Genomic DNA, 26,470 nt, shown 5'->3' on the forward strand with positions numbered 1-26,470 from the left:
CAAATGCCACTCTATGCCAAGTTTTTGAAGGAGCTGATGACTAAGAAGAGAAGCTGGAAGAACAATGAGACTGTGATACTAACCGAAGAGTGTAGTGCTATCATTCAGCATAAACTACCCCAGAAACTGATGGATCCTGGGAGTTTTCAGATCCCTTGTATTATAGGAGAAATCACAGTAGAGAAGGCTCTTTGTGACTTAGGGGCCAGCATCAATTTGATGTCAGTAGCTATGATGAGAAAGATGAAAATTGAGGAGGCTAAACCAACAAAAATGGCCCTACAACTGGCAGACCGATCGCTCAAATTCCCTCACGGGATAGTAGAGGATTTACTGGTAAAAGTGGGAGATTTCATATTTCCAGTAGATTTTGTGGTGCTGGACATGCAGGAGGACGCCAAGACCTCCATCATCTTGGGAAGGCCATTTTTGGCCACTGCTGGAGCTGTCATTGATGTTCAGAAGGGTGACCTCACCCTCAGGTTACACAATGAGAAGATGACATTCAATGTGTTCAAGGCCATGAGTTACCCACCAGAACAATTGGGGGAATGCATGAGGTTAGATGCACTTGAGGATGAAGTGCAGGAGAATTTTGAAGAAGAAGAACCTCAAGAGGACGAGTGATTGGTGGAGGAAGAATCTAAATCAAGTGAAGAGGTGGCCACAACAGAAATACATATACCAGATGCACCAAAGGAAGGGAACGAAAAGTCAAAAGCACCCAAACTTGAACTCAAAGCACTGCCAACCACTCTCAAATATGCATATCTAGGAGAAAATGAAAACTACCCAGTGATCATAAATTCATCCCTCAGTCAAGATCAAGAGGACGAGCTACTCAAGGTGCTGCGGGAGCATAAGGATGCCATTGGATGGACCCTTGCTGACTTGAAGGGAATCAGTTTAGCCATATGCATGCATAAAATACTGTTGGAAGATGATGCCAAGCCATCCATTCAATCCCAAAGAAGGCTGAACCCAATCATGAAGGAAGTGGTGCAGAAAGAGGTTATGAAGCTTTGGCAAGGAGGGGTCATATACCCAATTTCGGACAGCCCTTGGGTTAGCCCCATACATGTTGTGCCCAAGAAGGGAGGAATCACTGTGGTTACCAATGAGAAGAACGAGCTCATACCTACAAGGACTGTCACAGGATGGCGGATGTGTATAGACTACAGAAAACTCAATGAGGCTACACGAAAAGACCATTTTCCCCTTCCATTCATGGATCAGATGTTGGAAAGACTTGCAGGGCACACATATTATTATTTTCTCGACGGTTATTCAGGATATAACCAAATAGTGGTTGATCCCAGAGACCAAGAGAAAACCTCATTTACTTGTCCGTATGGAGTGTTTGCCTATAGGCGCATGCCATTTGGGTTATGTAATGCCCCTGCAACTTTCCAACGCTGCATGCTTTCTATCTTTTCAGATATGATAGAAAAATTTATTGAAGTTTTTATGGATGATTTCTCGGTATTCGGAGATTTCTTTCCTAGTTGCCTACATCACCTCGCCTTGGTATTAAAAAGATGCCAAGAGACCAATTTGGTCTTGAACTGGGAAAAATGCCACTTCATGGTGACAGGAGGAATAGTTCTTGGTCACAAGGTCTCTCACCAAGGCATTGAGGTTGATAGAGCTAAAGTAGAACTTATTGAAAAACTACCCCCACCCAGTGATGTCAAGGCAATTCAGAGTTTTTTAGGGCATGCTGGTTTTTACAGAAGGTTCATTAAAGATTTTTCAAAGATAGCCAAGCCCTTAAGCAATCTCCTTGTATCTGATACACCATTTATCTTTGATGAAACATGCATGCTAGCATTTGCACATTTGAAAATGAGGTTATCCTCTGCTCCTATCATTTCCCCACCTGATTGGAACCTATCATTTGAATTGATGTGTGATGCATCTGATTTTGCAGTTGGGGCAGTGTTAGGACAAAGGAAAGATAACTGAGTTCGTGTGATATACTATGCTAGCAAAGTCCTTAATAAAACTCAAAGAAACTATACCACTACTGAAAAGGAGTTGCTAGTAATAGTTTTTGCATTTGACGAATTTAGATCATACCTCATTGGTGCTAAAGTGATTGTCTTTACAGATCACACAGCACTTAAATATTTGTTTGCCAAGCAAGAATCAAAGCCAAGACTAATAAGGTGGATCTTACTGTTGCAGAAATTTGATATTGAAATCAGAGACAAGAAAGGAGTGGAGAACAAGGTGGCAGATCACCTATCCAGAATCCCTCATGATCAAGATGGAGGAAATGATACAAATGTGAACGAGCTCTTCCCTAATGAGCAGTTGATGACAGTTCACAAAGCACCATGGTTTGGAGATATTGCAAATCTCAAGGAAACTGGGGCATTACCCCTAGGGATCAATAAACATCAAAAAAGGAAGCTCATGAATGATGCAAAATACTTTGTCTGGGACGAGCCATATCTCTTCAAGAAATGTTCAGATGGAATCCTTAGAAGATGTGTTTCAGAAGAAGAAGGAAGAGAAGTCTTGTGGAATTGCCACGGTTCATATTATGGCGGGCACTTTGGAGGGGACAGAACTGCAGCAAAGGTGTTACAAAGCGGATTCTTTTGGCCCACCCTTTTCAAGGATGCCAAGGAACTAGTAAAAAGCTGCAATGAATGTCAAAGATCTGGAAACCTGCCCAAAAGAAACGCCATGCCACAAAATTTCATCTTGGAACTGGAACTGTTTGATGTGTGGGGAATAGATTTCATGGGACCATTCCCAACCTCATATGCAAACAAGTACATCCTGGTAGCAGTGGATTATGTTTCCAAGTGGGTAGAGGCTATTGCAACCCCAACTAATGATAACAAGGTAGTCATGAACTTCCTCAAGAAGAATATCTTTAGCCGGTTTGGAGTCCCAAGAGCCCTCATCAGTGATGGAGGGAGCCACTTTTGTAACAAACCACTAGAAGCTCTCCTCATACGATATGGGGTAAAACACAAAGTAGCCACACCTTACCATCCTAAAACAAGTGGGCAAACTGAGATATCCAACAGAGAGCTGAAGAGGATCCTAGAAAAGACTGTGGGCGCATCTAGAAATGATTGGTCGAAGAAGCTGGATGATGCTCTTTGGGCATACAGAACAGCATTCAAAACTCCACTTGAAATGTCTCCATATCAACTGGTCTATGGGAAGGCTTGTCATTTACCACTGGAGCTGGAACACAAAGCTCTCTGGGCCATCAAGATACTAAATTTTGACAGCATTGCTGCTGGTGCAAAAAGGATCTTGCAGCTGCAAGAGATGGAGGAATTCAGGTCACAAGCCTATGAAAACACTAAGATGTATAAAGAAAAGGCAAAGAGAAAACATGACATGCATCTTGCGCCCAGGAGTTTCGAAAAGGGGCAGCGAGTACTCCTTTACAATTCTAAATTAAGGCTGTTCCCAGGAAAACTCAAGTCAAGGTGGTCCGAACCTTTCATAGTTACGAAAGTATCACCATATGGCCACATCGAAATCACGGATGAAGGTTCAGAGAGGACTTTTACAGTGAATGGACAAAGACTCAAGCATTATCTGGGCAACCTGGGGGAAAACCCCAGAGTAAAGTACCATCTCAAGTAATTAAGGACTCGTCGAGCTAGCGACGATAAAAGAGCGCTCTGTTGGGAGGCAACCCAACCTCAGGTAGTTTCACTTTCATCTTTATTTCAATAAAAAAAATCATCACAAGTCGTTTCCCCTGTATTGTAAGGAGCTAAGTTTGGTGTTCCACACCAGAACAATCCAAGAGTGATGGTGTAATTCTAAGTTTGGTGTTCCACCAAAGGACATTGGTTAGAACTACACTCTACTCCAAAAGAACATTGCTAGCTCCACCCAATCAAGAGAAACCACTTAGATGTAGTTAGACTATAGGTGATCATTGCTTTGTGACAATAACATATGGGGTTCTCTGCATATGTACAATGTTTGCACTGGGCAAGGAACTAAGTTTGGTGTTCACACACCAAATTAAGTTCAAAAAGCACCAGCATACATGCAAACTAACTATGTCTCAAGTGCTTTGGGAACAAGCAACTTCCAGTAACCTTGCAGGAATCTTATGAGGAAATGGTGCACCTTCACCCAAAGAAGCGAGGCAGCAAAAACTAGGATGATGACAAAGAGAGAGGGCAACCAGAAATCATCACTCGGAGGTTGTATTGTTACTTAATTCCATTGTACTCAGAATTGTTGAAAATTGGAAGTCCGAATGCACTTTTGATTTGTAGTTACTCGTAGTTGAACCCTTTTTTAAATTCTGTCTTTTAAGTTCTGAATAGGTCTATGTACACTAGTCTTTATGTCACTGCATCCCTACTTTACTTACTTGTATGCTTGTCCCTTTTTAATCAAATGAAGAGAGAATGTTTATGTTTCAAAAGACCAGAGTGGAGTTCACACTATGGAGTACATTCATGAGTTTATGGTATGATCATAAGTTAGCTAAGTTGGTTCAATCATAAGGTGGGATGACAACTATCTGGCCTGAATACTTTGCTTTGAACACACCTCATGAGACTAAGTATATGACAAGATCCTAATAAGAGAAAGAGAAAAGAATAATGAAAGTGAAAAAAAAACAAAAGAAAAAGAGTAAGCAATAAGGCTAGGCACCAATGGTTTTGATCTTAAGATATGTGTCTGTGGTATTCCTGTGTGAGGGATCTACTTGGATGAATAAGCTCTTAGGGGTGCTTTATCACCTGGTAACTTGGGTTAACTAACCCGGGATTATCGGCTGAAAGTCCATTATCAAGAGTAACCCTCACCACAGAGCATTTAGTAACCCAAAGAGGTGCTGGACACCAAGGTCTCAAGAAGGAAAATAAATGAACTATATGCCTGTGGTGTGTATGTATGGGGGAGAGACTTGAGGGAGTAAGTCCTTAGGGGTGCTTCAACACCTAGCACCTTGAACCAACTGGTTCGGGAGTGTTGGCTGAAAGCTTATCTTAAAAAGTTGCCCCCTTACAGAGCACTTAGCCTAAGAACACCAATAAGTTCTGAAATGACAATAAAGGGATCAATGAATAAAAGTCTCATGGCATGTAAGCAAAGTGAGTGTTTTAAGACATGATAAAGGTCTGAAAGCCAGGAATGAACCTAAGTTGCTATGCATGAAACCACCATAAAATCAGTGATATGACTTCCACAAGAATGACTCATTGCTCTTGGCATTCCATTCATCATTCTCTTGTTCCAGTACTTGCTTAGGGACAAGCAAGCTTTAAGTTTAGTGTTGTGATGCCAGGGCATCTTGGCCAGTTTTACTGACCTATTCTTTACTGTTTTTAGGTTAGTTTCATGCATTTCCTTAGGAAATAAGCTAGTTTTGGGTAGATATTCACTTACACCTTGATTCAAGCATACATTGTGCATTTTACATTATTTCATGAGGATTTTGCATAAGTTTAGTGACAAATTGTATGTTGCATTACCCATGACTTAGACTAGAACTTTGATGCACTCTATTGCTTGATTTCAGGACCAAAGGAAGCAAGGAATGGGAGGTAACTTGCAAAGTTAATGAGAAAAGTAATTGCCAATAACGCTCTCGAAGCCATCATTGACCACGTTAAGAGTCACGTTAACTAAGTTAACGTGAACTCTAACGTGGAGAAGGGAAGTTGAGCCAACGTTAGTGACACTTAACATTGTCACTAACGTTGGCAGATGCTCATAAGTGGCCACGTTAGAGTCCACGTTAACTTAGTTAACGTGGCCTCTAACGTTAGAAAGGGGGAGAAATGCCAACGTTAGTGACATTCAACATTGTCACTAACGTTGGCCTAAGGAGAAACATACCACGTTAACTCCCACGTTAACTTGGTTAACGTGGGAGCTAACGTAGGAAGCAAGAGTGGTCGACAACATTAGTGACACCCAACATTGTCACTAACGTTGAAAGCAACCACACAACCCCCCAAAGAGCCACGTTAACTTCCACGTTAACTTAGTTAACGTGGAAGCTAACGTTGATGAGTGAAAGAATGGCCAACGTTAGTGACACTCAACATTGTCACTAACGTTGGGGATGGCTAAGCATGGCCACGTTAGAAGCCACATTAACCTAGTTAACGTGGACTCTAACGTGAGGCATAGGGGCACCTTGGAACGTTAGTGACAATGTTGAGTGTCACTAACGTTCTCGAAGGATGGCAAACCCACGTTAAAGAGCCACGTTAACTAAGTTAACGTGGGCTCTAACGTGGGAACAAAGGGGGCTTTTCAAAGTTATTGGAAATGTTAAGTCTAAATAACGTGTGCGAAGGACTTAGAGGCAACGTTAGTGGCAACGTTTATGCCACTAACGTTGAAGTTAACGTGGCTTTTACTTAGTAACGTTAGTGAGAAAGTTGATTGTCACTAACGTTCTCGAACTCATATTTTCACTAAACGTTAACACCCCTAACGTCCTGAGCTAAAGTCTCTGCCCACTTCACATTTTCTCTCTGCAAGTAAAGCCAAGCCCAAATGAAGAAAAGAACTGCTTCAAACTCAAGATCCAAAGGCCCAAGACTTGAAGAGCCAACTAGAAGCTGAGAGAAGTAGTATATATAGGAGTAGTTTTGAATTGTTAAAGGAGTTCGGGAGGTTGGAAAAAGAGAACTACTCTCTGTATTTTACTTTCTCTGCATTTTCTAGTTTTATGATGTATTCTCCATCTTTGTTTTCATTTTCAAGAGCTATGAACAACTAAACCCCTTTCATTGGGTTAGGGAGCTCTGTTGTAATTTGATGGATCAATACTAATTTTCATTATTCTTCTTCTATCTTTTCTCTTGATTTTACTTGAAAGCTTTTGATCTTCATCCAATTGAGTAGTTATCTTGGAAAAGAAGCTATTCAAACTTGGATCTCTTTTGAACCTTGAAAGAGGAATGAAGAGATCAAGCTAGAAATGCTTTCTCATGTTGGACCAAATTGGGTTTGGATGGGTATGTGACTATAACCCTCTCAATACTTGATTTGGGAAATGTATGTGGTATAATCAGTGACCATACTTCATCTCTTCTCATGAGCAATTGACCAAGGAATTGGCTATTGATCAAGACTTGAGAGATTGAATTGCAAGAAATTGTAATTCAATCAATTAAGATTGCCAAGGAGATCAATGAGTGCATTGATTGAGGAAGAGATGAAAATGAACTTGATCCGGAGAATTGCAACATCTCCTAAGCCCAATGATATCCCTATCTCTGATCTTACCCATTCTCTTTAATTTCTGCCATTTACTTTTATGAGCAAATCCGTCATTCCCATTTACAATTCTGCAATTTATTTTCAGTCATTTACTTCCAGTCCTTTAATTCTAGCATTTACTTTTCTGTTATTTACATTCCCACTATTTTATTTTCTGCAACTCTCAACCCAAATTCTGGATTCGCTCAACTAGAACATTCTTCTTATTAAAGTTGCTTGATCAATCAATCCCTGTGGGATTCGACCTCACTCTATTGTGAGTTTTTACTTGACGACAAATTCGGTACACTTGCCGAAGGGAGATTTGTTGCAAGACAAGTTTTCCGTGCATCATCGACCTCACTCTATTGTGAGTTTTTACTTGACGACAATTCGGTATACTTGCCGAAGGAAAATTGTTGAGAGACAAATTTCCGTGCATCAGCTGTTGAGAAACCATCATCAAGCAATGAGAATGAAGGTACTAAAAAAAAGGTACTTAAGGGTTGGAGGGATAAGAAAATCCCCACTAAAGGCCTCTCACTTGGCATGAGAGTTGTCTTCACAGACAGCCCAGTGATTCCACATATGGTGAACAAGATCCTGTCTCTAGAACACGTGGAGCTCATCCATGAGAGCATAGGGAATAAGTTCACTGTAAGGGGGCAAAATTTTGAGCCCCTAACTATCTCCGTAAAGGAGATGACCGTCTAGCTAGTGACGTTAAAGAAGTACTTGTTGGGAGGCAACCCAACCATAATTATAGTATTTCTATTTTTAGTTATTTCTATTTGAGTTATATTAAGTTATTTTCAGAATTCTTTTTTTCTTTTAGAATTTGTGATCATGTGTAGCAAAACAAAGATGGAGAGATTCCGAGATGGAAACAGAACACCCTGAAGTAGACCCCTTGCTGGCGTTGAACGCCAGATAAGGAGGCAGGAGGGGCGTTCAACGCCCGATATGGGTAAGAAAGCTGGTGTTGAATGCCACACAGGGAGAAGTGTGGGTGTCCAACGCCCAAGAGGGAGCAGTGGTGCACGAAATTGTGATCATCAACAATGGCGCCAAAGGACTTGGAGCTCTCAAACGTGAATCACACTTTGTCACAATTCCGCACAACTAACCAGCAAGTGCACTGGGTCGTCCAAGTAATAAACCTTACGTGAGTAAGGGTCGATCCCACGAAGATTGTCGGCTTGAAGAAAGCTATGGTCATCTTGTAAATCTCAGTCAGGCGGATTCAAATGGTTATGGAGGATTGATAATTCAAAGATGAATAAAACATAAAATAAGATAAAGATAGAGATACTTATGTAATTCATTGGTAGGAATTTCAGATAAGCGTATGAAGATGCTTTGTTCCTCTCGAACCTCTGCTTTCCTATTGCCTTCTTCCAATCATTCATACTCCTTTCTATGGCAAGCTTCATGTTGGGCATCACCATTGTCAATGGCTACTTCCCGTCCTCTCAGTTAAAATATTCTACGCACGCTGTCACCGCACGGCTAATCATCTGTCGGTTCTCGATCATATTGGAATAGGATCCATTGATCCTTTTGCGTCTGTCACACGCCCAACAGTCGCGAGTTTGAAGCTCGTCACAGTCATCCCTTCCCAGATCCTACTCAGAATACCATAGATATGGTTTAGACGTTCCGGATCTCAGGAATGGCCGCCAATAATTCAAGCCTATACCACGAAGGTTCTAATCTTAGATTAGAAACCCAAGAGATACACATTCAAGCTTGTTTGCATGTAGAACAGAAGTGGTTGTCAAGCACGCGTTCATAGGTGAGAATGGTGATGAGTGTCACATAATCATCACATTCATCATGTTCTTGGATGCGAATGAATATCTTGGAGAAGAAATAGACTTGAGTTGAATAGAAAAACAATAGTACTTGTATTAATTCATGAAGAACAGCAGAGCTCCACACCTTAATCTATGGTGTGTAGAAACTCCACCGTTGAAAATACAAAAGTAATGAAGGTTCATTGGCTTCGGCCCCAGAGGGGGAACCAGAAGAACCAAGACGAAAATACAATAGCAAAAGGTCCTATTTATAGAGAACTAGTAGCCTAGGGTTTACAGAAATATGTAATTAATGCAGAAATCTTCTTCCGGGCCCACTTGGTGTGTGCTTCGGCTGAGCATTGAAGCTTCCATGTGTAAAGACTTTTCTTGGAGTTAAATGCCAGCTTTTGTGCCAGTTTGGGCGTTTAACTCCAGCTTTTGTGCCAGTTCTGGCGTTAAACGCCAGAATTCTTGAGCTGACTTGAAACGCCTATTTGGGCCATCAAATCTTGGGCAAAGTATAGACTATTATATATTGCTGGAAAGCCCAGGATGTCTACTTTCCAGCGCAATTAAGAGCGTGCCATCTGGGCTTCTGTAGCTCCAGAAAATGAACTTCGAGTGCAGGGAGGTCAGAATCCAACAACATCTGCAGTCCTTTTTCAGCCTCTGAATCAGATTTTTGCTCAGGTCCCTCAATTTCAGCCAGAAAATACCTGAAATCATAGAAAAATACACAAACTCATAGTAAAGTCCAGAAGAATGATTTTTATTTAAAAACTAATAAAAACATAATAAAAACTAACTAAAAACAATGCCAAAAAGCGTATAAATTATCCGCTCATCACAACACCAAACTTAAATTGTTGCTTGTCCCCAAGCAACTGAAAATCATATAGGATAAAAAAAAGAATAGAATGTTCAATGAATTCCAAAAACATCTATGAAGATCAGTATTAATTAAATGAGCGGGGCTTTTAGCTTTTTGCTTCTGAACAGTTTTGGCATCTCACTTTATCCCTTGAAGTTCAGAATGATTGGCATCTATAGGAACTCAGAATCCAGATAGTGTTATTGATTCTCCTAGTTAAGTATGTTGATTCTTGAACACAGCTACTTTATGAGTCTTGGCCGTGACCCAAAGCATTTTGTTTTCCAGTATTACCACCGGATACATAAATGTCACAGACACATAACTGGGTGGACCTTTTCAGATTGTGATTCAGCTTTGCTAGAGAACCCAATTAGAGGTGTCCAGAGCTCTTAAGCACACTCTTTTTGCTTTTGGACCACGACTTTAACCGCTCAGTCTCAAGTTTTCACTTGACACCTTCACGCCACAAGCACATGGTTAGGGACAGCTTGGTTTAGCCGCTTAGGCCAGTATTTTATTCCTGTGGGCCCTCCTATCCACTGATACTCAAAGCCTTGGATCCTTTTTATTTTACCCTTGCCTTTTGGTTTAAAGGGCTATTGGATTTTTCTGCTTGCTTTTTCTTTTTCTTTCTTTCTCTCTCTTTTTTTTTTCGCATATACTCTATTTTTTTCTGCAAGCTTTTCACTGCTTTTTCTTGCTTTAAGAATCAATTTTATGATTTTTCATATTATCAAATAACATTTCTCCTTTTCCATCATTCTTTCAAGAGCCAACAATTTTAACATTCATAAACAACAAATTCAAAAATATGCACTGTTCAAGCATTCATTCAGAAAGACAAAAGTATTGCCACCACATCAAAATAATTAATTTGTTATAAAATTCGAAATTCATGCACTTCTTTTTCTTTTTCAATTAAAAACATTTTCCATTTAAGAAAGGTGATGGATTCATTTTCATTGCATTAAGGCATAGACACTTAGACACTAGTGATCATGTAATAAAGACACAAACATAAATAAACATAAAAATTTGAAAAACAGAAAATAAAGAACAAGGAAGTTAAAGAACGGATCCACCTTAGTGATGGTGGCTTGTTCTTCCTCTTGAAGATCTTATGGAGTGCTTGAGCTCCTCAATGTCTCTTCCTTGTCTTTGTTGCTCCTCTCTCATAACTCTTTGGTCTTCTCTAATTTCATGGAGGAGGATAGAATGCTCTTGGTGCTCCACCCTTAGTTGTCCCATATTGGAACTTAATTCTCCTAGGGAGGTGTTGATTTGCTCCCAATAGTTATGTGGAGGAAAATGGATCCCTTGAGGCATCTCAGGGACCTCATGATGAGGAATTTCCTCATGGTCTTGTCCATGAGTGGGATCTCTTGTTTGCTCCATCCTTTTCTTAGTAATGGGCTTGTCCTCATCAATGAGGATGTCTTCTTCTATGTCAATTCCAGCTGAATTGCAAAGGTGATAAATGAGATGAGGGAAGGCTAACCTTGCCAAAGTAGAGGACTTGTCTGCCACCTTGTAGAGTTCTTGGGATTTAACCTCATGAACTTCTACTTCTTCTCTAATCATGATGCTATGAATCATGATAGCTCGGTCTATAGTAACTTCAGAACGGTTGCTAGTGGGAATGATTGAGCGTTGGATGAACTCCAACCATCCCCTAGCCACGGGCTTGAGGTTATGCCTTCTTAGTTGAACCGGCTTCCTTCTTGAATCTCTCTTCCATTGAGCGCTCTCTTCACAAATGTCTATGAGGACTTGGTCCAACCTTTGATCAAAGTTGACCCTTCTAGTGTAGGGGTGCGCATCTCCTTGCATGATGGGCAAGTTGAATGCCAACCTTACATTCTCCGGACTAAAATCTAAGCATTTCCCCCGAACCATTGTAAGCCAATTCTTAGGGTCCGGGTTTACACTTTGATCATGGTTCTTGGTGATCCATGCATTGGCATAGAACTCTTGAACCATTAAGATCCTGACTTGTTGAATGGGGTTGGTGAGAATTTCCCAACCTCTTCTTCAAATCTCATGTCGGATCTCCGGATATTCATTCTTTTTTAGCTTAAAAGGGACCTCGGGGATCATCTTCTTCTTGGCCACAACATCATAGAAGTGGTTTTGATGCACCCTTGAGATGAATCTCTCCATCTCCCATGACTCGGAGGTGGAAGCTTTTGCCTTCCCTTTCCTCTTTCTAGAGGTTTTCCGGCCTTAGGTACCATAAATGGTTATGAAAAAATAAAAAGCAACGCTTTTACCACACCAAACTTAGAAGGTTTGCTCGTCCTCGAGTAAAAGAAGAAAGAAGATAGTAGAAAAAGAAGAAATAGAAGAGATGGAGGGGGCTTAGTGTTTCGACCAAGGGGGAGAAGTAGTGTGTATGTTGTGTGAAAATGAAGGAGTGAAGATGGGCTTATATAGGAGTGGAGAGGGGGGTATGGTTTGGCCATTATGGGTGGGTTTGGGTGGGAAAGTGGTTTGAATTTGAATGGTGAGGTAGGTGGGGTTTTATGAAGGATGGATGTGAGTGGTGAAGAGAATGGTGGGATTTGATAGGTAACGGGTTTTTGGGGAAGAGGTATTGAGGTGATTGGTGAATGGGTGAAGAAGAGAGAGAAAGGTGGGGTAGGTGGGGATCCTGTGGGGTCCACAGATCCTGAGGTGTCAAGGATATCTCATCCCTGCACCAAGTGGCGTGCAAAATGCCCCTTTCTGCCAATCTTGGCATTAAACGCCAGGCTGCTGCCCATTTCTGGCATTTAACGCCAGCTTCTTGCCCTTTTCTGGCGTTAAACGCCAGTCTAGTGCCCATTTCTGTCGTTAAACACCCATAATGGTGCCAGACTGGGCGTTTAACGCCCATTCTGCTACCCTTACTGGTGTTTAAACGCCAGTAATTTTCTCCTCCAGGGTGTTCTATTTTTAATTCTATTTTCCATTCTGTTTTTGCTTTTTCAATTGTTTTTGTGACTTCACATGATCATCAACCTACAGAAAACATAAAATAACAAAAGAAAAGAGAAATTTAACATAGATAATTAAAGATTGGGTTGCCTCCCAACAAGCACTTCTTTAATGTCAATAGCTTGACAGTGGGCTCTCATGGAGCCTCACAGATGTTCAGAGCAATGTTGGAACCTCCCAACACCAAACTTAGAGTTTGAATGTGGGGGTTCAACACCAAACTTAAAGTTTGGTTGTGGCCTTCCAACACCAAACTTAGAGTTTGACTGTCGGGACTCTGTTTGACTCTGTATTGAGAGAAGCTCTTCATGCTTCCTCTCCATGGTTACAGAGGGATATCCTTGAGCTTTAAACACAAGGGAGTCTTCATTCACTTGAATGATCAATTCTTCTCTGTCAACATCAATTACAGCTTTTGCTGTGGCTAGGAAGGGTCTGCCAAGGATGATGGATTCATCCATACACTTCCCAGTCTCTAGGATTATCAAATCAGCAGGGATGTAATGGTCTTCAACCTTTACCAGGACATCCTCTACAAGTCTATAAGCCTGTTTTCTTGAATTGTCTGTCATCTCTAGTGAGATTCTTGCAGCTTGAACCTCAAAAATTCCTAGTTTCTCCATTACAGAGAGAGGCATGAGGTTTATGCTTGACCCTAGGTCACACAGAGCCTTTTCAAAGGTCATGGTGCTTATGGTACAAGGTATTGAGAACTTTCTAGGATCTTGTCTCTTCAGAGGTAATCTCTGCTTAGTCAAGTCACCCAGTTCTTTGGTGAGCAAGGGGGTTCATCCTCCCAAGTCTCATTACCAAATAGCTTGACATTGAGCTTCTTGATTGCTCCAAGGTACTTAGCAACTTGCTCGTCAATAACATCTTCATCCTCTTCAGAAGAAGAATCCTCATCAGAGCTCATGAATGGCAAAAGTAAATTCAATGAAATCTCAATGGTCTCTGTATAAGCCTCAGATTCCCATGGTTCCTCCTTAGGGAACTTCATGGAGGCCAGTGGACGTCCATTGAGGTCTTCCTCAGTGGAGATCACTGCCTCTTCCTCCTCTCCAGGTTCGGCCGTGTGGGTTATAGTGATGGCCTTGCACTCTCCTTTTGGATTCTCTTCTGTATTGCTTGGAAGAGTACTAGGAGGGAGTTCAGTAACTTTCTTGCTCAACTGACCCACTTGTGCCTCTAAATTTCTAATGGAGGACCTTGTTTCAGTCATGAAACTTTGAGTGGTTTTAATCAGATCAGAGACTATGGTTGCTAAGTCAGAATGGTTTTGCTTAGAATTCTCTGTCTGTTGCTGAGAAGATGATGGAAAAGGCTTACTATTGCTAAACCTATTTCTTCCACCATTATTGTTATTGAAACCTTGTTGAGGTCTCTATTGATCCTTCCATGAGAGGTTTGGATGATTCCTCCATGAAGGATTATAGGTGTTTTCATAGGGTTCTCCCATGTAATTCACCTCTTCCATTGCTGGGTTCTCAGGGTCATAAGCTTCTTCTTCAGAGGAAGCTTCTTTAGTACTGCCTGTTGCTTCTTATATTCCAGACAGACTCTGAGAGATCATATTAATTTGTTGAGTTAATATTTTATTCTGAGCCAGTATGGCATTCAGAGTATCAATCTCAAGAACTCCTTTCTTCTGATTTGTCCCATTATTCACAAGATTCCTTTCAGAAGTGTACATGAATTGGTTATTTGCAACCATTTCAATGAGTTCCTAAGCTTCTGTAGGCGTCTTCTTCAGATGAAGAGATCCTCCAGCAGAGCTGTCCAATGACATCTTGGACAATTCAGACAGACTATCATAGAAGATACCTATGATGCTCCATTCTGAAAGCATGTAAGAAGGACACCTTCTGATTAATTTCTTGTATCTTTCCCAAGCTTCATAAAGGGATTCACCTTCCTTCTTCCTGAAGGTTTGGACTTCCACTCTAAGCTTACTCAATTTTTGAGGTGAAAAGAACTTTGCCAAGAAGGCATTAACTAGCTTTTTCCAAGAGTTCAGGCTTTCTTTAGGTTGTGAGTCCAACCATGTCCTAGCTCTGTCTCTTACAGCAAAAGAGAAGAGCATAAGTCTATAGACCTCAGGTTCAACCCCATTGGTCTTGACAGTGTCACAGATTTGCAAGAATTCAGCTAAGAACTGATGAGGATCTTCCAATGGAAGTCCATGAAACTTGCAATTCTGTTGCATTAGAGAAACTAATTGAGGCTTAAGCTCAAAATTGTTTGCTCCAATGGCAGGGATTGAGATGCTTCTCCCATAGAAGTCGGGAGTAGGTACAGTAAAGTCACCAAGCACCTTCCTTGCATTATTGGCATTGTTATTGTTTTCGGCTGCCATGTCTTCTTCTTGTTTGAAAAGCTCTGTTAGGCCCTCTATAGAGAGTTGTACTTTAGCTTCTTTTAGCTTTCGCTTCAAGGTCCTTTCAGGTTCAGGATCAGCCTCAACAAGAATGCTTTTGTCCTTGCTCCTGCTCATATGAAAGAGAAGAGAACAAGGAAGTATGGAATCCTCTATGTTACAGTATAGAGATTCCTTGAAGTGTCAGAGGAAAAGAAGAATAGAAGGAGAAGGTAGAAAGAGAAGAATTCGAACTTATTAAGAGGGATAGAGTTCGAATTGTTGATAGTGGAGGAGTATTAGTCCTTAAGTAGAAGGATGTGAGAAGAGGGGAAGAATTTTTGAAATTAAAGTAAAAGATTTTGAAATAATTAAAAGAAATTTGAAAATTTGATTGATGATTTTCGAAAACTAAGATTGGGAAAGAAATTAAGTGATTTTTGACAAAGATTTTGAAATTAGAAATCAAAAAGATATGATTGAGACTTAATTTTGAAAAAGATGTTATTGAAAAGATATGATTGAAAAGATATCATTGAAAATCAAATTAAAAAGAGAAAGTTTTAAAAATTAAAGCTGATTACTTGACTAACAAGAAATTTGAAGATATGATTCTAGAATTTAAACTATGATCCTTTCTTAATAGGCAAGTAACAACTAGAAAATTTTGAATTAAATCATTAATTGTAGCAAGGATTTTCGAAAATAGTAATAATAAAAAAATTGAAAAGAAATTGATTTTGAAAAAATATGATTGAAAAGATATGATTTGAAAAAGATTTTACTTTGAAAAATTATGAAAATTTGAAAAAGATTTGAATTAAAAACAAAATCTTCCCTCTAGTGTCATCCTGGCGTTAAACGCCCAGAATGGCATCCATTCTGGCGTTTAACGCCCAAAATCCTACCTTTTGGGCGTTTAACGCCCAGCCAGGTACCCTGGCTGGCGTTTAAACGCCAGTTTTCCTTCTTCACTGGCCGTTTTGAACGCCCAGCTTTTTCTGTTTGATTCCTCTGCTGAATGTTCTGAGTCTTCAATTCTCTATACTATTGACTTGAAAAGAAATAATTTTAAAATTTTTTTTGAATTTTTTTTAATGATGAGAAACAATAAAAATGAAACTAAGATCAAATAAACAATGCATGCAAGACACCAAACTTAGAAGTTTGTATACTAAGGACTATAACAATTTGAAAATGCATATAAGAAACAACAAAATACACAAAATAAGAGAAATTAAAGATCAGAGCACCGAAATCATCAAGAACAACTTGAAGATTAATGAAGAACATAATGCATGTATTCGAAAAATGCAATAATACAGACATGCAATTGACACCAAACTTAAAAATTGATACTAGACTCAAACAAGAAACATAAAATATTTTTTATTTTTATGGTTTTATAAATTATTTGTGATTTTTTGAAAATTGAGTGGAAAAGAAAATAAAGGGATTCAAAATTTTTAATAAGAATTCCAGGAATCATTGTAATGCTAGTCTAAGACTCTGGTCCAGGAATTAGACATGGCTTACTAGCCAGCCAAGCTTTCAATGAAAGCTCCGGTCCAAAACACTAGACATGGCCAATGGCCAGCCAAGCTTTAGCAGATCATTGCTAACAACAGCAAAATTGATAGAAATCAACAAGCTCTTGTGATTATAAGTTGAAACCTCGGTCCAATAAGATTAGACATGGCTTCACAGCCAGCCAGACTTCAACAGATCATCATGAAACTCTAGAATTCATTCTTAAAAACTCTGAAGAACAAAATAAAAAAATTTTTTGTATTTTTAAAAAAAATTCGAAAATAAAAAGTAAAATTACCTAATCTAAGCAACAAAATGAACCGTCAGTTGTCCAAACTCAAACAATCCCCGGCAACGGTGCCAAAAACTTGGTGCATGAAATTGTGATCATCAACAATGGTGCCAAAGGACTTGGAGCTCTCAAACGTGAATCACACTTTGTCACAATTCGGCACAACTAACCAGCAAGTGCACTGGGTCGTCCAAGTAATAAACCTTACGTGAGTAAGGGTCGATCCCACGGAGATTGTCAGCTTGAAGCAAGCTATGGTCATCTTGTAAATCTCAGTCAACCGGATTCAAATGGTTGTGGAGGATTGATAATTAAAAGATGAATAAAACATAAAATAAGATAAAGATAGAGATACTTATGTAATTCATTGGTAGGAATTTCAGATAAGCGTATGAAGATGCTTTGTTCCTCTCGAACCTCTGCTTTCCTATTGCCTTCTTCCAATCATTCATACTCCTTTCCATGGCAAGCTTTATGTTGGGCATCACCGTTGTCAATGGCTACTTCCCATCCTCTCAGTGAAAATGTTCTACGCACGCTATCACCGTACGGCTAATCATCTGTCGGTTCTCGATCATGTTGGAATAGGATCCATTGATCCTTTTGCGTCTGTCACACGCCCAACACTCGCGAGTTTGAAGCTCGTCACGGTCATCCCTTCCCAAATCCTACTCAGAATACGACAGACAAGGTTTAGATGTTCCGGATCTCAGGAATGGCCGCCAATAATTCTAGCCTATACCACGAAGGTTCTAATCTTAGATTAGAAACCCAAGAGATACACATTCAAGCTTGTTTGCATGTAGAACGGAAGTGGTTGTCAAGCACGCATTCATAGGTGAGAATGGTGATGAGTGTCACATAATCATCACATTCATCATGTTCTTGGGTGCAAATGAATATCTTGGAGAAGAAATAGACTTGAGTTGAATAGAAAAACAATAGTACTTGTATTAATTCATGAAGAACAGCAGAGCTCCACACCTTAATCTATGGTGTGTAGAAACTCCACCGTTGAAAATACAAAAGTAATGAAGGTTCATTGGCTTCGGCCCCAGAGGGGGAACCAGAAGAACCAAGACGAAAATACAATAGCAAAAGGTCCTATTTATAGATAACTAGTAGCCTAGGGTTTACAGAAATAAGTAATTAATGCAGAAATCTTCTTCCAGGCCCACTTGGTGTGTGCTTCGGCTGAGCATTGAAGCTTCCATGTGTAGAGACTTTTCTTGGAGTTAAACACCAGGTTTTGTGCCAGTTTCGGCGTTTAACTCCAGCTTTTGTGCCAGTTCTGGCGTTAAACGCCAGAATTCTTGAGCTGACTTGGAACGCCTGTTTGGGCCATCAAATCCTAGGCAAAGTATAGACTATTATATATTGCTGGAAAGCCCAGAATGTTGACTTTCCAACACAATTGAGAGCGCGCCAATTGGGTTTTTGTAGCTTCAGAAAATCCACTTTGAGTGCAGGGAGGTCAGAATCCAACAGCATCTGCAGTCCTTTTTCAGCCTCTGAATCAGATTTTTGCTCAGGTCCCTCAATTTCAGCCAGAAAATACCTGAAATCACAGAAAAACATACAAACTCATAGTAAAGTCCAAAAGAGTGATTTTTATTTAAAAACTAATAAAAACATAATAAAAACTAACTAAAATATACTAAAAACATACTAAAAACAATGTCAAAAAGCGTATAAATTATCCGCTCATCAAGTAGCTTGCTGGCGTTGAATGCCAGAATGGGACCATTCTGGGTATTCTATGGCTTACAAGGAGTAGAGACCTGGCGTTGAACGCTAGGAAGGGAGACCTTAATGGGCATCCAACGCTTTACTTGGAGCAGAAAGCTGGCGTTGAACGAAGGCTTCACATTGCTCTTGGAGAAAGGCTTGAAGGTCATGTGGTTCTTGGGCCAAGGGTGGAAAAGCTTCACATTGTGGTGAAAAATGAGGTTCATTGTTTGGGAGGAAGGTTGTATTTTTGGGAGGTAGTTCATGTTGGTGAGTATCATGAGGTGGTATGTGAGAAAGTGGATGGTGGTATTGGTGTGGTGTTTGAAAATGTGGTGATTGACGATTATGTTAAGGGTATGGGTCATAGGCATATGGTGGTGGAGGTACACAATCAAAATGGAATCCACCATATCCTTGGTTTTGGTATGCATATTGGGAAGGGTTTGGCTCATTGTAGTATAGAGGAGGTTGCTCCTTCCAAAACAAATGTTCCAATCCCATGATGCAATCCAAAATTGAGGTTATCAAGCCCTACAAAATAATCACAACCAAACTCAAAACCAAGAGGGTGATAACTCATAGAGAAAATAGAAAATAAAAACTAAAGACATCAATTAACAAAAGAAACAAAATCCTAATTAATAGCAAAAACAATCAAACAACCCAAAAAGTATCTATTCACACTATTCATATATACACAACAACCAAAACTATTTCACTCATGACGATAGTTTTCCGGCAACGGCGCCAAAAATTGATAGATGCAATTCGTACCGATTCGGGATTTCACTTTAGAAAAGAGAATGTCTTCGTCAGTAGTATAGTCCAAACTGACAATTTAAATCCCATCAATCAAAGTTTACAATTTCTAATTAACCGAGAGTATTTAGACTCCCAGGTCGTCTTTCCTAGGAACTAGTGCCAACAAGTGCACACAATTTTGGTTGTGAGATTCAAAGGGGTTTTTAATATAGAAGCAAGCAATAAAGAAATGAAAGAACAAGCCAAAATTGCAATTAATAAACTAATAAAAGAACAAAAGAACTATGTATGTAATATAAACAAGAATCAAAAGTGGTGAAAAAGTGGTTTAAAACATAAATGAAACCTTGACTTGGGATGAGTTATGGAATCCTTCCTTGCCAGAACCAGAACTATGATAATTATGATGGATTAATCTCACTAAGTCAACCCTTAACATCGAAAGATAGGTCAAGTGAGCATAATTGTCATTAATCCAAAAATCCTAGCTAACTTACCAAATTAATTGGTAAAAAGGTAGCATTAGTGGAAACAATAACAACTAACAACCCAAAAATTATCGCTAAATGTCGGACATTATGACTCTTGTAATCCATACAATCATTTTCCCTAAGCCAAGGGGTGAAAATTACCCCATAACTAAGATTGGCATTTCATCAAACACCTAGTATGCATATTCACAAAACATGGTAAAATTAGTAAATTAATGAAAACTATGAACCACAAATACTCAAAACTAGTAAAAGCAACTCAAACAAACATGTAATAATCATCAAACATCAAATTAACCAACTAAAAATTTAAAATTGCAAAACTATGTATATATTGACAAAGGAAATTAAAGTAGAAGAAAGTGTAGAACAAGTAGTATAATAAAAGAGAGAATTAAAGAAATACTTACAATAAAATTACTAGGATCCAAAATCAAAACTTGAACTATAAAATTCTACAAAATCCTAATTAAGAACCCTAAGGAGATTGAGAGAAAACTAACCTAAAACTACCCTAAAACTACTCCTAAAATGTATTCTATGAAGTATGGTAGTTTATCCCCCCATTTGGTGTTGCTTCCCCCTTCAAATATGTCTCCAAGCCATCAGAAATGGGCCAAAAAGCCTCTCCAAACGCGAGCCACATGACTTTTTAATGAAGTCACCCGCTGGTACCTGTGCTGTGCGTACGCACACATGGCTGTGTGCTTCTCCTTTGTTTTCTTCATGTTTTCTCCCAATTGAATGCTTCTCCTCCACTCTTATCAAGCCATTCCAACCTATTACACTTGAAATCACTCACCAAAACCATCAAGACATCGAATAGAATGAAAGTGGGATAAAATTGATTAAATTAGCCACAAAATAGCATGTTTTTACAATTAAGCTCAATTTAGGGAGAGAACACAAAAGTATGCTATTTGGATGAATAAATGTGGGTTTATATAATGAAATCTACTCAAATCAAACCAAAAAATATCGTCAAATATGGATTCATTACATACCCTTTAGGAAGCTTCACATTTTTCAAAATACAACAAAAGACACATTTTTCCTTTGAAGACATTGTGAAATGTGCTGGTGGCAAAAATGTCTTATTTAGTCCTATATTTTTTGGATGAAGTTCATGTCGTATCTCCATATCTACCAAGTCAAGCCTTACTTTGAGATGATCTTTTGATTTTCCTTCTAAATTCAGTAATGTTCCAACAATATTTTCACAAATATTCTTTTCAATGTGCATTACATCCAAATTGTGACGAAGCAAATTAGTACTCCAATATGGTAACTCAAAAAATATGCTTTTCTTAGTCCAGGGATCATCATCATTTCTTCTCCTCTTTATAGTCTTCCCAAACGGAATCTCCATGTTGCCTAATTTTTCTAATATATCAGGCCCTGATAGTGTCCCAGGTGCTGTTCTTAGCTCTTTCATACCGTCGAAACTCTTGTCCTTTAACAACCGATGCTTTGATGCTAAAAATCTTCGATGACCCATGTAACAAGTTTTTTTACTATGTTTCAAGAATCTAGAGCATTTTTCATAATTACAAACAGGACATGCCAATTTTCCACTTGTACGCCAACCAGATAACATAGAGTAACCAGGCAAATCGCTTATAGTCCAAAGCAAGGCAGCATGTACACGAAATAACTTCCCACTAGAAGCATCATATGTCTCAAAGCCATTCTCCCACAACTCTTTTAACTCATCAATTAAAGGTTGTAAATATATGTCAATATTTCTATTAGGAGAAAAAGGACCAGGAATAAGCAAAGATAACATCATAGAATGTTGTTTCATGCAATCCGAGGCAAGTTATATATCATTAGGACCACCGGCCAAATACTGTATCTACTACTCATTGTTTTATATAGGTTAAAGCCATTACTTGCTAAACCCATCCTCACATTTCGAGGCTCCAATGCAAAATCTGAATGTAATGAATCAAAAGTTTTTCAAGCTGGTGAGTCTACTGGATGCCTTAGTTTTCCATCATTTTTATGACCTTTATTGTGCCATGTCATCAGATCGGTGGTTTTTGAAGATATGAATAGTTTCTTGATCCTCAATTTCAAAGGAAAATACCTCAAAATCTTTGCTGGAATTGATCGAGAAGTTACCTTGCAAGAAACTTTTCTTTTAGCAGTTTGGACCTTTTTCATTTTATACCTAGAAGCACCACACTTTGGACAAGTAGTGTATTCCTTGAACTTTTTCCAGTATAAGATATAGCCATTTGGACAAGCGTCAATTTTTTCATAACTGAAATCTATGTCCTTGATGATGTACTTGCATTCTTCATATGTTGATAGTAGACACGAGCCTTCGGGAAGTAATTCATTGAGTAATTGTAGTAAATGATACGTTGCTCCAACTATGAAGGTCTTTACGTGGAGCAAATGAACAATAGTTGATAACTTTGTAAAATCTTTACAGCTTGGATATAATTCTTGATGAGCATCATGTATCAACTTGTAAAACTTCTTAGTTTCTTCATCAGGCTCTTCTTCATTTTCATCCGCATCCAATGCATCATCAAATTGACTCGTTTCAAATTGCCTCGACATCATGAAGGTCTCTTCCAATAATTTATCCATGTTATCTCGTATTTTAGATCCATCCTTCTCAGCAGATTTTGAAGATCCACATTCTCCGTGAAATATCCACTTACTGTATCCCTTATCAAACCCATCACAAACTAAATGCTCGTAAACATCCTCTCGATTTCCCCAAGCATAATTTTTACAATTCTTACAAGAGCATAGAATTTGAGTTCCTTCAGCTGCATTATGAAACACAAAATCAAGAAACTCATCTAACCCATCTAAGTACTTCTTAGAAGTTCGCAGTTTGAGCATCCAACTCTTATCCATGACTAACTAATATTATAAAATTCATAATGTCTACAAAATGAGAAAGAAAAAAACTAAAATAAGGAGCATTTTACTAAACTATTATTGTAGAACAAGGCATTATAATGTGCGATAACACTATAACAATTATAGAAGGTATGTAAGATAAAATCTCAAGACTAAATATAGGAGAAGTACCTCCTCAAACTTTCTACCAAACAATTAGAAGAAGAGATCAAAGAATTCTTGACAATAATGCATAAAATCAAGTACAACATATAATCTAACACATGCATTCACTTATTAAGATATGGATAAGAAAATCCTACTTGTTTTAAAGCTCAAACAGTTACTGAAATGAGGATTAACGGTAGCGGCAACAAGTAGAATTTGGGGAGCAGTCCAATAAAACGTGGTTATGGTTAAGAATCAGCTGTTGTTGCTAGGTACATTAGATTTCTCTGTAGCCTTACTTGGTTCCTGAATTATTATAAACCAAAATCACAGGATTAAGTTTGGAGTATATAAATATGCATGGCTGCAAATAATTTTTGGATGAAAAATGTTTGAATGTGCTAAATCAGACAAGAAAATCTCTACCTCTGTAAATAGAATGTAACTTATTGAGGGAGAACATGAAGGATTGAGATCTAATACTACCAATAAAAACTAACTTCTTCCATCATCAAATTTACAATAATTATACTTTTGTTTTGAATTAATTGTGTACATTAAACAACTATTTCCCTAGTCAGTGTCTATACTTGCTTAAGAATCAAGTATGGCGTGAATGATGTTCATGCAACTATGCCTAGTTATGAAAATGTTGACTATACACAATCAAAATGGACTTGGCTTGAGGATGCAGCCAACATTTAGGTTCATCCGCACTTACTATTGAAGTTGCTCAATATTAGGCACATAATAGGGATATTTATTAGAAAATTAAATAAACATAAAGTATTATATAGTACTTGATTAATTAAATATTTTTCAATGTACACTTTTTCCTTGTGTAATTAAGCAGAAAACTAGAAAATAAGTTGTTATTTAAAAAATGAGTGTTAATTCCACTCGTCAAATGAGGAGAAGTCAAAAAGGGAGAAACTTATTATTATTACTTCTTGCCAAAAATACTTTTTTCGAATTATTACTTTTCTACAATCTAGTCTTATCTCCCCCCTCCCCCTCTCTCTTGTAAGATAAGTTGATAACATGCATCTTGAATCAAAGTGCAACCTAACAGACTTAGAACAACAACACAGCAAAGAAATACTGGATCATAGCTAAAATGCTACAAATTATAAAACAAATATGCACAAAAACCAAATAACGTGGAGAATGGGGATAAACCAAAACAACACCTTCTCCTTTATAGTTTCTTCATCCTTTGTAATCTGATGCTACTTTTGAGATAGAGTGGTATTTGAGTCAGCATTGGCTACTAGCTGTTGCTTTCACTTGAACTGCGAAAGTGATTATGAGTATAAGCAGTAGAAAAACAAGCAACATGGGCCTCGACATGATTCTCAATTAGTTAATTACACGCAAAATACCTGCTTAACATTAAATAAATAAACACCAAAACAAGGATTTTGTATATTAATTCCCAAAAAAAACGAATAGATTAATTCAATTTTCTCATTTTGTATATGATTTTTATTTTTTATAATAAATATAAAAAAATAATAAGATGATTCATTTTATCTGTAATATATATTATAATCAAACTATCTAGTATATATGATAATTAAAAAATAAATCTCATTTAAGATAAAAATAATAATTAAATAAAAAGCAAGGTTAAACCAGTGACATTAAAGCTAAAAGCACATATATCTGAAATCGTTACTTTCCATAACAAGCAACGAAGATGAAGAACCTCAAACAAATCTCAGACAAATAAAGTGGCAGCAATGGCAAGAGTTGCAGCAATGTAAAATGACGACGATGACGGCAAAGAATGAGGAGCACCGGAAGTAGGAGCAGGTGCAGGAGCAGCAATTCTAACATGGATGAGTAGCTTCATCTAACGGTTAACACAGTGGTCGCTCTTTTCACAGATGTACCAATTCCTTCCTTCGGTTTCTAGTAATTACTTCAGTTGCTTATTCCTGAAATTAGAATGGGAAATTTGGGAATTCTTACAGAGAGAATTAAAGGAAGCAGAGAGAAGGCGAGCTTTGTGGGAATATCAGAAATGGGAATGGAAATGGCTAGAGGTGATTGAGGAAAATGGAAAGGGGATTCTGGGTAGTAATTTAGGGTTTTATGGATTGGGAAGATGAGAAACATAAGTAAGGAACAATAAGGAGTCAAGGACCAAGGAGCAAGAAGTTTCAGCTGCTTCTTTTTCTTCTTCTCATTTTATACCAAAATTCAAAACCTAAATTCAAATAAACAACTTAATTAAAAATAGAAAATAGAGTATACGTTTGAATTTAGATTTCAAAGGAATTACTTAAGATTCCCAGTTTTACTTTGTGATGCCAGGAAGGCTGAAAGTGTTTATAGATTTCCAAGTGTTTTCCAAAAAAAAAAAATTGATTTGATTACAATGTTTATCCAAAATTCTATTTATAAACTAATCTAATGTAATTTGACAGTTACTCTTATAATATCTTCGTGTTGAGTGAAAACTGAAGCTCACGGATACGACAAGTGCACCGGATCGTTCAAGTAATACCACAGTGAGTGGATATCATTTCCACGAGGATTAAAGGACTGAGCACGTAAATATTGAGTTAAATGACTAATTAGATCAACAAAACTTGAAATTGATGAATGTTGGAACTTGCGGAAAACTTGAAATACTTGAATATTGGATTGCTTAAGGGCAGTGAATGTATAATTGATTGAAAAAGAATATATGATGGAGAAGTCAAGGATTTTCGAAGATGTTTAAGTCCTTAGAAAAATCAAATTTTATTTTCCTATTCTAAAGAAAGCAAATCTTTTCACGACGAATCTTAATTAACCGATTTCTAATGTCTTGACTCCTCAGTTTCTCTTCAATTTACCAATCGCCAATGTCTTGGTCAATCGATTAACCAAAGAAGTTAAGTGCTAAATCTGATTCAGTTCTTCATAAGATTCAAAATTAGTCTTTAGGTCGGATTATATGTCACATATCCAAGTTAGTCCTGTCCGATTGAATCTTATGAGAAAATATAATTTTTAAAAATTGTCCTAATCCAAATTATATGTCACGTATTCAAAACTAGGGTAATTGACAAATCATTTATTGTGTCACACACTTTAAAAACCACTATGTCTTGTCGATTCAAAAAATCATATGAAAGAATTTTCAAGCATAATTCGGATATTAGTTATGTCGAAACAATAAACAAATTCAAAACGGGATTAGTATGCTTGTCGACACTACAAATCCTTTAGGGATGAAGAACGAAACACATAAAACAGATCAATGCAATACTTTAAAATAGAAGAAAACCTAGATTAATAATTCATAGAAATATAAACTGAGCTCCTAATGCTTTGACAGAGGGATTAGTTACTCATGGAGGAATTGAAAAACAAAGCAAAAGACAAGAAGAAGAGAGCCACGTGAGGGATCTGAAG

The 26,470-nt window shown here is 38.1% G+C and overlaps 1 protein-coding gene across 1 annotated transcript; it reads right to left on the reverse strand.

Moving 5' to 3' along the window:
* Nucleotides 1-20,756: 20,756 nt before the first annotated feature.
* On the reverse strand, nucleotides 20,757-22,909 carry LOC112742581 (uncharacterized). The gene is made up of 3 exons (XM_025791821.1): nucleotides 22,122-22,909; nucleotides 21,037-21,777; nucleotides 20,757-20,811 (listed from the first exon to the last, which is right to left on the reverse strand). The coding sequence occupies exons 1-3, from the start codon at nucleotides 22,907-22,909 to the stop codon at nucleotides 20,757-20,759; spliced, it is 1,584 nt and encodes a 527-aa protein (XP_025647606.1).
* Between the last annotated feature and the right edge of the window lie 3,561 nt (nucleotides 22,910-26,470).

This window comes from Arachis hypogaea, chromosome 14, assembly GCF_003086295.3.
Source record: "Arachis hypogaea cultivar Tifrunner chromosome 14, arahy.Tifrunner.gnm2.J5K5, whole genome shotgun sequence".
Lineage (NCBI taxonomy): Eukaryota > Viridiplantae > Streptophyta > Magnoliopsida > Fabales > Fabaceae > Arachis > Arachis hypogaea.

What these genes read in the sequence shown, in the direction of transcription:
- LOC112742581 (XM_025791821.1), bottom strand. Translation starts at nt 22,909, where the DNA reads ATGGATAAGAGTTGGATGCTCAAACTGCGAACTTCTAAGAAGTACTTA. An exon ending in ATTCCAGCAAAGATTTTGAG is followed by an intron (nt 21,778 to 22,121) that starts GTATTTTCCTTT and finishes TTCTCCTAATAG; the next exon opens with AAATATTGACATATATTTAC. An exon ending in AATGTGAAGCTTCCTAAAGG is followed by an intron (nt 20,812 to 21,036) that starts GTATGTAATGAA and finishes CAAGTGTAATAG; the next exon opens with GTTGGAATGGCTTGATAAGA.